The following is a 12443-nucleotide window of genomic DNA, read 5'->3' as shown; positions in this document are numbered from 1 at the left end:
TTACAGCAAGCCAGTTAGTGAATGCAGCAGAACTTGTAAAATGTAACTCTTATTATTGAAAACAATCAAAGCCCATTTCTTTTTGCATGGAACAGCCCGGGATGCTAATTTTTCTCCATTATTTTCGGTGCCATATTATTGAGATACTTGATAATTTCGTGTGTGTTAATGTTAAAAGGTATTTGACTAAAATGCCTAATTCAGAAACAATTAGAAATGTAAGTATAAACTGTTCTTAGATCTCTTTAACCAATTATCATCAAACATTGTTTTAACTATGCCCGTGCATGCACACACACGCGCACACGCATGGACAGAGTGGAAATTTCACATCCGTAATTGCTTTTCAGGCATTTTAAATTTAGCAAGTCCTATTAGGCCTGCGATTTTTTTTTCTGATTCTGTTATCACACGGTCTTTAGTTCATAGAGTTTAATGTCATGCTAAAAGGAATGATTTCTTCTTTGTGCTTTCAAAAGAGAAATCAAATTCTGCTTGATTTTTTTAAAAAGATTTTATGACATATTAGAGAGAAAGTGAGCAAGACAGAGCACATGCGCAAGCAGGGGGAGAGGGAGGGGGATGGAGAAGCAGACACCCCACTGAGCAGAGAGCCCTACTCTGGGGCTCCATCCCAGGACCCTGGGATCATGACCTGAGCCGAAGGCAGACGCGTACCCGATGGAGCCACCCAGGTGCCCCTAGATTCTCCTTAAATTAAATGTGCCTTGACTCTACTGGTAGGATTTTACATCCTACCTTCAGCTCATCTGTCCATAAGCCTGGCTCTAGTTGTTATTATTTCTGTGCTTTACCAAAACCAACAATGTCTATCCTCAGGCATCCATTGCCCCATCCACGAGGAGTGTGACCCTTCTAACCCATGGGGGAAGCAGGATCCTCAGGCATCTGCAAACAGGAGGAGACATTATACTTACATGTATGAAATGCTGCGCACTCTTTTGATCACGACTGTTGACCTTCTCCTTTCTGTGTCTCCATGTCCATCCAGGCTGCCCGGACAGCAGCTCTGGCCCTGGATGTGGAGGTGCCCTGGCCGGGTTTCAGGGCTGCCTGAGGCTCATCTCTATTGGTGACCAGGAGGTAGATCCCATCACAGTACAGCAGGGAACACTGGGGAGGTTTCGTGACCTCCAGATCGACTCGTGCGGCCTCATGGACAGGTAAGGCCATCCCAGGTCACTCTAGCATTCATGATTTCAATTTTTTGATAATAGGTTAAAAACAAACCGCTGAGAGAGTGCACCTCTTTCTAGCGCCTTCTCTCTTCCTGATAGCCAATCCAGCATGGGAAAGTTATAATTAATTGAAAACAAGAAAATGACAATCATTAATTTTATAATTGCTCTTTTCAAATGGTATTTTCTTAGAAGACGCACTGTCATGAATTTTCCTTGTCTATGTCCCCAGGCTACTTAGTTTTTACAGACTACTGTTAATGGTGCCATAATTATTGATGAGTGTAAATACTGATGAGTTTAATACTTTAAAAAATTCTTCCACTGCACAAAACAGATGGAATATTCTAAAGAGATCATGAATCACTGAGGACCAGTAAGTCAAAAGTTGCCTGTGGTCAGCTGGGTTCACCCCGCACTCTCTTCTCTATGTGGAAAATGAAAAGTAACTCTTCCTCTTGGAAAGGTTGAACCTTCTGGGATTTCTAGTCATGTAAACACGAGAAAGAATGGAAAGAACCCAGTTACCTCACACTGAGCATAGTGCCAATTCATTGAAGAAGGTAATGAGTGAACGGGTGAAGGGAGATAAAAGGCACAAACTTCCAGTTATAAGATAAGTAGATCATGGGGATGTAATATGCAGCATAATGACTATAGTTGATACTGTTTTGCATATTTGAAAGTTGCTAAGAGAGTCGATCTTGAAAATCCTCATCACAGGAAAAAACTGTATGTGTGGTGATGGATGTTAACTAGACTTATTGTGGTGATTGTGTCACAATATATACAAATACTGAATCATTATGTTGTACACCTGAGACTAATACAGTGTTAGAAGTCAATTATACCTCAATAAAAAAAGAAAAGCTTTGAAACAGCAGCGTGTTGAAATCACCAAGCATTGCAACTTTATTCAAATTGTCTTGTTTGTCGTGCTACCTGACTTTCAGTTTTTCTGGCTAAAAGGGATGGCTTAGCTATAACACATTAATATTTTTTTCGGTGCCTTGTATGTTTGACCTTCCTGCAGTAGGAGTGCCTTACATTGCTGTTGAATAAACGAACATACTCCAGACACCCTCATGTGTCCGTACGTGGCCAACCTCTTCAAAGTTCACGCTCTGTGAAGTGCTTTGTGTGGTAAATCTATTCCAAATTTAACACTAATTGGTATTCCATGTCATGTGCAATAAACTACAAGTTGCATTGCAATTTGGCAGCGTGTTAGAACACCATAAATTCCAGGACGTGAAATATTAACTCATAAAAACTTGATTTCTTTAATGCAGATGTTCATGTGCTTAGTTCACATCCCATTCATTTGCAGGGGGACAAAAAGACTCAAAGAATGCAGCGAAAAACTCTGAATCTCAATTTTCAGATTATGAAATTTATTCTGGCGTAGGAACTGGCTTCAATCTGTAAGTCATAACTTCAGCCAGCTTTGGAATCCTGAATCGTGGTATTGGTAGGGGGTTCAGAAATATGTGCTTGGAAGTTGGGTACAATCTTCACCCATGGGAATGGCCATTGGTGCCTTAGGAGAGTCAGGGGTCAGTGGTTGGGTTGACATTTCAGTTGTGAACTTATTGTAGTGTCCGGGGAATTCCCTCACAAAGTACGGCGTAATCACAATATTTCTTGTACATAAGAAATGCATGTTGCCCCTTTGTGCATAAAGGTCTTTTAGCCAAAACAACAAGGACAACAAAGTATGCATGGTGTGTGTGTGTGTGTGTGTGTGTGTGTATCTATGTCACTGAAATGGATTTTCCAGATCACACCTAAAAATGATTTTTATTTTATTTTTTATTTTTTAAAGATTTTATTGATTTATTCATGAGAGACACACAGAGAGAGGCAGAGATGCTCATCCTCTGAGCCACCAGGTACCTCTAAAAATTATCTTTAGAAATGTGTACCAACAATGGATGGAGACTTCTAGAATCTGGGATGTTAAGCTACTTTCTCTGCTGAAAGCAGACATTGAGGTTCATGGCAACTCTGTAAATGCGTATGAAAAGAGCTGTCGGCACTTTGGCTGATACAGTCAATAATTATATTTTTTTATGGTTTTTATGGTTTTTATGGTTTAACATCTAGAAAGTGTCCTTATTCACCACTACGAAAAAGGTTCATTCTTTCTTAGTGCTTCAGGCCTTACCTACCAGCTCCATGTTCACTGCATCATGAAATAGATTCCTGTAAGAACAGGACAAACATCCATGCCCGCGCTCTTGCCAGGTGCTCTGTGCTGAGCCTGGCCATCCACCAGCCCACACCCTGCCTGTCAGAGCACGTCATGGTGTGCTCAGGTGAAACTGAGATTTATTATTAGAATGCAGGTGATTTTGTAACTCTCATCCATCAGGCATAGGAGTTAATAATTCATGATGCATAACAGCATTCCGGGCCCAGCAGTATAACAGGTTATGAAAAGATATTTGAAATTGGATGGGGACATAGGAAGCCTTCCTGAGCCACACAAGGACTCATGCACATGGTGCTCTGTCCTCCCTCCCAAGGCTCCCATGACACAGGGAAAGTGGTAGGTTCTTGGGAATGAGGTTTCGGGGACGAGGTAGCCGTGAGGAGGGATCGTGTCTTACCCCAATTGTGTTTTGGGCATTAGGATTTCATGTCATATAACTCAGGTTACATGGTTCTGTACAGGTTTCTTTTAGGGTCACAGAAATGCCACCTTGAACACCTCGAGGTATGGACTGTACTAATGGGGCCACTTTTTCCACCTCTGTGGAATTTAGCCAGCTTTAATCTTCTAGATGTTGAATACAACAACATGCACTCTATGTGTTGTTTTTTAGAGAAGATAAATAGGCCGAAGTGGAAGTTTTAGGGGGTTTTGGAGACATGTGGGAAGGGCACCTAATTTGTGCTGGGATGAGGCAGGGCTGTCAGAGAAGAGAGAGACACCTACTCTGGGGTAGAAGGGGAGTAAGTTAAGTGAATGAGGCTGGACATCCAGCAAAGGTACAGCCACATACCCAAGCCCAAAGTGCAGCCTTAAGTCTGCCTGTTTGAGCATGACTGCTGTAGAAATTAGGGGTCTCAGGAGGAGGAGCAGGGGATGGTGAGAGATGGAGCTGTCTGGCTGGGCAGGAGTTACACCACAGAGGTCTGACTTGAAATCTGGACGTTGATCTAAGGTTCCCTGGGAAATCACTGAGGGCTTCACGCTAGGAAGCCACTTGTGCAGTTAAGCAATACTGCACACAAGAGGCAAGATGATTTGGGTGTGGGCCACAGAGAGTGGATGTGTGACTGGGAGACCAGGTAGGGGATTGCCTACCCATATGAGAAGGGATGATGGCCTGAAGTAGGGAGGAGAAGAATGTGGGTGAGTTACATGGTGTTTGATGGGCAGAATCACAAACTGGTGTGCTGCTTGACTGTGAGGTGATGGAGAGGGACATGGCAGGATGACCCTTAGATTCTGGCTTGGACAGCTGGGTAAAGGGTGGTATCACCACTCAATGGAATAGTGATGGAGGAGAAGCATGATTTTTGGAGGGTCAGAGTCAAGAAGTTTAGTTATTAGATCTTAAGATATTTTGGGAATCATAGAAGTACAAAATCCTAAAGCTGAGAAGAATTGTAACATGACATCTCCTCAAGCCTCCATCTCAAAGCAAGGATCTCTTTTTCACTCAATGTAGAGAAGAAGATCCTGTTTCTATTCCATCTTTCAGGAATGAGACCCTAGCCCATTCACCAAATGCTTCATAGTATCCTTTGTCCCACCCAGATTTTTACCATAAATCCTCAACTTTCCTGCTCTAAGTCCAGGCACTCTTTACCCACCATGGTCTTGCAAGTACCCAATGGGTTCCCTGAATTGGCTCTATCCTCTCTGCTAAAGTCTATTCTCATAACAATTTTTTAGAGGTCAGGGTGTTAAGCACTGTCCCAATCCTGATTGCTCTCCTCTGTATCAATTCTAGCCAACATCTTGCCTAAATTTGGGAGGGAGCTGGCCCATGCACGATGTGTAGGATTCGTAACCTCCCTTCCCAAAGAAACTGGTATAGACTGAGCTCACCTCATCTGCATGTAATCATAGCCAGCATGTTGGAGTGTGGTTCCCACCAATCCCAGGTCTGTGGCAGTGGAGCAGTATTCAAGTCAGGTTAAGATTCACACTGGTGTGTCTGCACATTCACACACGTGGGGGTGTGCTGCCATTTTTAGTTTTCTTACTATTGCTGGTGCCTCCATGTGCATTCTGGGTCCTGCCAGGAAGGCAGGAGTTTGGGGGTGAGGAAACTGACCTCAGGTGTGTAGAGTCAAGGAAGCTGCCCTAAATGAGCCAAGGACATTGGACAACAGTCACTAAGGGAATGGCTTGGATGCAGACTGACCTGCCCTCTAATCCTTGGAGGTGAAGAGACATCATTCTATTCTTCCAAGAAGCTCACCTTCTAGTTCTTGGCAAATAATCAGGTGTCTTCCACTCAAATGCCAGAAGACACAGCAGGAGAGTGTTTATATGTGTCTGTTGAAAGAAATTGGGCTTATTTCCAGCATTTTTCTCCCAAATATAAAAAGAATGCTGTGCATAGAGTAGAAGTAACCCAAAGTTACCCATTCCTTTGACTCCTTGAAAGAAATAGGCATTGAGATCCAGAGGATAATGAATAGTTACACAGATCCTGCAAATGTATGAGGCTTTCGAGGGACTATATTGAGAGCTTTCGCTATATAAACAAGAGAGGCAATGTGACTTGTCAGGACCCAAGTAACGTACCTTGAAGTTGATGTGGATCTTCTTTTCTACATTAATAACAAAGCTGTGATGAATAATATTTCTTTGAAAGAATATAATACCTTTGTTTTATCCATTCCTCATTTGATGGACATTTAGGTTGTTTCTACTTTGTGACTCTTATGAATAATGCTGATATGAACACTCATGTACAGGTTTTTGTGTGGACCTATGTCTTCAGTTCTCCTGGGCATGTACCTAGGAGCAGAATTGCTAGGTCCGTGGTGACTCTGTGTTTAACTGTTCGAAGAACTTCCAGATTGATTTCCAAAGCACCATTTTACTTCCCAATGATGATGTAGAAGGGTCCACTCCTTGTGAGCATCTGTTACTATGTCTTTTTGATTATAGCCACTCTGGGGGTATGAAGTGGCATGTCATTGTGGTTTTGATTGGTACTTTCCTAATGACTAATAATATTGAGCATGTGTTCATATGTGTATTTGCCATCTTGTTAATCTTCTTTTATAAGTCATCTGTTCACATCTTTGACCCAGTTTTTAATTGGTTGTTCATTGCCCTTATTGTTGAATCTTGAAAGAATTTTACCTATATTGTGGATATCAATCCTGCGTCAGATGTGTGTTTTGCAAAGACCATCTCCTAGTCTGTGGTTTGAATTCTCATTCCCTTAACAGTGTCATAATGGAGAAGTTTTGAATTTTAATGAAGTCCAAATTTCCAGTTTTTCTTTCATAGACCATATCGGAAAAGTCATCGCCAAGCCCAAGGTCAGCTAGATTTTCTCCTGTGTTATATTCTGGGAGTTTAAGAGTTTGGTATTTTATATTTAGGTCTATGATCTAACTTTAGTTAACTTCTTTCAAAAAGATTTTATTTATTTGAGAGACAGAGAGAGAGAGAGCATGAGCAGAGATGAGAGGTAGAAGCAGGCTCTCCACGAGTGAGCCTGACATAGGGCTCGATCCCAGGACCCCAGGGTCATGACCTAAGCTGAAGGCAGATGCTTAACTGACTACAGTTAAGGTGCCCCTTGAGTTAACTTTTTAAATTCTTTTATTTTTTAATTGAAATACAGTTGACATATTTTATTAGTTTTAGGTGTACAAGATAGTGAGTCAGCCATTACATACATTATAAAGCGCTCACCCTAAAAAGTATAGTTACCATGTGTCACCACACTAACTTATTGCAGTACTATTGACTCTATTTTCTATGTTGTATTCTTCATCCTTGTCACTTATTTAATAAATGGAAGTTTGTACCTCTTAATCTCCTCCACATATTTTGTCCTTCTCCTCTCCCCATCATCTGGCAACCACTGGTTTGCTCTCCTATTAGTGATCCTCTTTCTCTTTTGTATTGTTTTTTGCTTATTCATTTTTTTTTTTTAGATTCAACATACAACTGAAATCTTATGGTACTTGTCTTTCTCCATCGGACTTATTTCACTTAGTATAATACCTCTTAGATCCATCCATGTTGTATCAAATAACAAAATTTCGTTTTTTTTTTTATGCCTGAGTGATGTACCATTGTGTATATATATCACATCTTCCTTATCCATTTATCTATTGATGAGTCCTTAGGTTGCTTCCATGTTTGGGCTATTGTAAATAATGCTTATAATAAACATAGGGGTGCATATATCCTTTTGAATTCATGTTTTGGTTTCCTTGGATAACTGCTCAGAAGTGGAATTACTGGATCATATATTTCTGTTTTCACTGTTTTGAGGAAGTTTCACACTGTTTCCACAGTTGAAGCACCAATTAACATTCCCACCAACAGTGCAAAAGGGTTCCCTTTCACCACATTCTCTCTAATACTAGCTTTTTCTTGTCTTTTTGATACTCATCATTCTGACTGGAGTGAGGTGATATCTCATCATGGTTTTGACCTGTGTTTCCCTGATGATGAGTGATATTGAGCATCTTTTCATGTGTCTGTTGGCCATCCATATGTCTTCTTTAGGAAAACATCTGTTCAGATTCAGTGCTTATTTTTTAATTTGTTCTTTGTTTTGTTTGGGGTTTTTTTTTGGTGTGGAACTGTATCAATTCTTTATATATTTTGTTTATTAAGCTCTTATTGGATATATCATTTGCAAATACCCTCTCTCATTCAAAAGGTTGCCTTTTCGTTTTGTTGATGGTTTCCTTCAAGGTGCAAAAGTTTCTTTGTTTGATGTAGTCCCAATAGTTTATTTTTGCTTTTGTTTCCTTTGCCTGAGGAGACATCTAGGAAAAATATTGCTAAGGCTGACGTGCAAGGGTTTACTGCCTATGTTTGCTTCTAGGAGTTTTATGGTTTCAAGTCTCACATTTAGATCTTTAATCCATTTTGAGTTTATTTTGTGTATGGTGTAAGAAAGTGGTCCAGTTCTATTCTCTTGCATGTGGCTGTCCAGTTTTTCCAATATTTATTGAAGAGACTATCTTTTAACCATTTTATATGCTTACCTCCTTTGCCATACATTAATTGGCCATATAATAATGGATTTATTTCTGTACTTTCATTTCTATTCCATTGATCTCTGTCTCTGTTTTTGTGCCAGTACTATCCTATTTTAATTACTATAGCTCTGTTGTATAGTTTGAAATCTAGACTCCTGCCTCCAGCTTTGTTCTTCTTTCTCAAGATTGTTTTGACCATTCAGAGTTTTTTGTAGTTCCATACAAATTTTAGGATTTTTTTGGGGGGGTTCTAATTCTGTGAAAAGTACTATTGGGATTTTGATAGGTTCTGCATTCAATAGATAGATTGCTTTGGGTAGTATGGACATTGTAACAATATTAATTCTTCCAACCCATGAGCATAGCATGTCTTTCTTTTGGTTTGTGTCATCTCCGGTTTCTCTCATCAATATGTTACAGTTTTCTGGATACAGGTCTTTTGCCTCCTAGACACTTTTCTAGCCTCTGAAATATCAGTTTGCTAACGCTCCATTTGTCAGAGCAGGTCCTAAGACCAAAACAGATTGAAGTAGGCTGTCCCTCTCTGTGAAAGAATCTGCAGGTCTCACTGCAAGGAACATGAAAGCAGGGAGGGAAACAAGTGAAGTAAGTGCCTGTGGCCATTGCTAGCAGTTTGTCTCTGATCATGGATGGAACTGATCTTGCCTTATTTGTGAAAAAGAAAGAGATTTTTTTTGGGTACAATGTGATATGTAGAAAATTTATCTGCTGTCAGTACATGACAACTGGTAACATTTAGTGTGTTTCTTTGTCTATAGTGGGTATTGCATTAGGAACCCCCTTCTTGACAGACCCAACAAGTTTTGTTCATGGTATCATTTTTCTCTTCAAGCCATCAGTACCATCTTTCACTGTTACAGGTTAATGTTAAGATACACACTTTCTCCTGACCGAATGTGGGAAATAGCAGTTGTATCTGTTTTATTGCAGGTGTTTGCCCAGCTACTGTGAACACGGGGGCGAATGTTCCCAGTCCTGGGACACCTTCTCCTGTGACTGCGCACACACTGGCTACACAGGCGCCACTTGCCATTCCTGTAAGCCTCACCCCTCACTGTTTACCTTTCTGTTCTGATTTCTGTGCAGGTGTTTTCCTTTTCATGATTTGGTGTATATGTGTCTGTACCTGTGCAACCATGTGCTAAAAAGCAACCACAAAAACCAGGAAGTATTTTAGAGATGAATTGTTGTCATATTTATTTAGTTATTTAGTTATTTTAGAGAGTGAGGGGAGGGGCAGGGGGAGAGGGAGAGAGAGAATCCCAAGCAGACTCCATACTGGGATCTATCTCATGACCCTGAGATCATGACCTGAGCTGAAATCCGGAGTCAGATGCTCAACCGACTTAGCCACCCAGGTGGCCCTGGCTGGTTTATTTTTCATTCATTTTATTCCCTAGTGATGTTAAGGCAGCTTATGGAAGTATGTAGTATCAAATAGGTCAGGAAAAAAAGAAAGGAGCAGGCAAAGGAAAATAAGTATGAGAAATAAGTAGTAAAACAAAAACAACCCCCCCCCAAAAAAAAACCCAAAATACAAAAAAACAATCTAGATGGCATGATAGTGTTACTTTTTCTGTTCATTGAGTTGGACCCAATTTTAGTTCTCAAAGTACAGAGGATGAGTTACTGATTGCTAGTATTTATGAAATCAATTGAGGAGAGTCTTCTGAGGAGCACAGGATGGGAACATTTAGATCCCTTGCAGTCTTGTTGGAGGTGGTTAACACACTGGGAGCCTACCACGTGCCTGTGGGATCCTAGTTCTCTCTTGTTCTCTGCATGTTTCAACTCCTTTAATCCTCAAAACTGCCCTAGAAGGTAAGTGTTTTATTTTCCACACTGCACACTGGAGAAAAAGGAGAGGCCAGGTGCCAGCCAGGACTCTTGACCACCTCTCCATCCCATTTCTTCCATCTCGAACACCAGTCTCTTTCCTGAAGAATTACTCTCTCAATTTCACAGCTAACCAAACTTTGTGAACTCCTAATTTCATTACCGACTAGAAGCTTACAATGGAGCCCTGGGATCCTTATTGCTTTCTAATTATTGGCTTTTGTTGTTTATGTTTTTATTCTACTCTTTCCTTTTTTTTGTGTATTGCTGCTGACATTTCTCATTTTTAATTTAAATTAAATTAATTAACATATAGTGTATTATTATAGTTTCAGAGGTAGAGGTCAGTGAGTCATCAGTTGCATATAATACCCAGTGTTCATGACATCAAGTGCTCTCCTTAATGCCCATCCCCCAGTTACCCCATCCCCCCACCCCCTCCTCTCCAGCAATCCTCTGTTTGTTTCCTATGATTAAGAGTCTCTTATGGTTTGTCTCCCCCTCTGAGTTCATCTTGTTTTATTTTTCCCTCCCTTCCCCTATGCTCTTCTGTTTTGTTTCTTCAATTCCACATATGAGTGAGATCATATGATATTTGTCTTTCTTTGGTTGATTTATTTCACTTATCATAATACTCTCTAGTTCCATCAATGTTGTAATTGGCAAGATTTCATTTTTTTAATGGTTGAGTAATATTCCATTGTATATACCACCTCTTTATCCATTCATCTGTTGATGGACATCTGGGCTCTTTCCATGGTTTGGCTATTGTGGACATTAATACCATAAACATTGAGGTGCAAGTGCCCCTCCAGATCACTACATTTGTGTCTTTGGGGTAAATACCCAGTAGTGCAATTGCTGGGTTATAGGGTAGCTCTAGTTTCAACTTTTGAGGAACCTCCCTACTGTTTTCCGGATTTCTGAGTCCCTTCTTTTGTAGCTCATTTCCCCCTCTCTGGGTCTTTAGAGAACCAGCATGACATGAAAATTCACCCAGGCAGAGCATAGATTGTCATGTATCCAACCTATGTGAACTGAACCCCAGGGAAACAGGCATTCATGTTGGGATGAGAAGCCCTGGTCTGCAGCCCATGGGGTTCCACAAAGGAACTAGGAGGCTCTTGAAGACAAAGGGAGGTGACTTAGCCCCCTAAAAATCCCATAAGTTCAACCAGAGCAATTCTACTTGCATCTACCTATTCACTAGTAGGTGTCACGTAGAACTTGTAGAACTACTTCCAAATAAAGACACCTCTTTATTTGGAAGGAGCTAGACATCTGGGAATTCTGCAGCTGAGTATTTGTCCAGAGTTGCAGCCTGGAATGGGGGTGGCCTCTTACAGTGCCTCTCCATCACACCTGGCAAGATAGAGCAGATACCTACTGAATATTAACACAAAGCAGATACCTACTGAATATTAACAACTAAGGGATGATTGCTACAGTGTTATCAGCAACTTTGATTTAAACATCATTCCAAACAACTCTGATTTAAAAATTCACAGGTGTTAATAAAGGCTCTTTAACTTGGGCCTGAATAATTCAGTTTTGGTCTAATAATGACAGTGACTTAATTATGATTCTCTAACTGTATACCCAAGTGAAGGTGAGATATTTCCAAACCCACAGTAAGGGATCAGAGGCCACTAGTGTTTGGTGTAAGTGCACAATTAATGTGTGTGCATTCACATTTAGAATAGGTGTCTTTCTAGTGTTTCTTCCTCTACCCTCGAGGGACCAACCCAAATGTAACCACTGTTATCACTTGGTGTCTGTCCCTCTGGACACTATTCTAGGCAGTTAGGAGCATGTTTATGTATTTGTAGAAATTTAAACATGAGTGGACAAAGTGGCAGCATGTCTGGGAAAGCAATCCATATTGTCCTTGTGGCCATCAGAATAGATGGTCCCAGGTGAGCTATTGACTGGGGCCAATCTAATTTGACACACTTGACACTTGGCCATATTTTATAAAAGAATGTTTTATTTTGCAAAATCCCTGAACACACAAACATTTGATCTTCTTCTGTGAGAAGGGAGAAAAACAATCTCTCTGCTCCACCCCTCCCCTTCTCCAGGATTTTCTTCATTCTTTGAAATAGGCAGAGTTTTAAATTTTTATTTATTTATGATAGTCACACAGAGAGAGAGAGAGAGAGAGGCAGAGACACAGGCAGAGGG

General features: G+C 40.6%; 1 protein-coding gene across 2 annotated transcripts in view; it reads left to right on the top strand.

The window, feature by feature from the left end:
- LOC144320789 (contactin-associated protein-like 3) overlaps nt 1–12443 on the top strand; it is a 197480-nt gene that overhangs the window by 125047 nt on the left and 59990 nt on the right. For both annotated transcript variants that reach the window (XM_077909755.1, XM_077909750.1), the window contains exons 10-11: nt 1013–1184; nt 9354–9460. In XM_077909755.1, the coding sequence (XP_077765881.1) occupies nt 1013–1184; nt 9354–9460 (279 nt within the window). The remainder of the gene's footprint in view (nt 1–1012; nt 1185–9353; nt 9461–12443) is intronic.

Source organism: Canis aureus, chromosome 1, assembly GCF_053574225.1.
Source record: "Canis aureus isolate CA01 chromosome 1, VMU_Caureus_v.1.0, whole genome shotgun sequence".
Taxonomy (NCBI): domain Eukaryota; kingdom Metazoa; phylum Chordata; class Mammalia; order Carnivora; family Canidae; genus Canis; species Canis aureus.
This window is presented reverse-complemented; position numbering and strand designations above follow the sequence as displayed.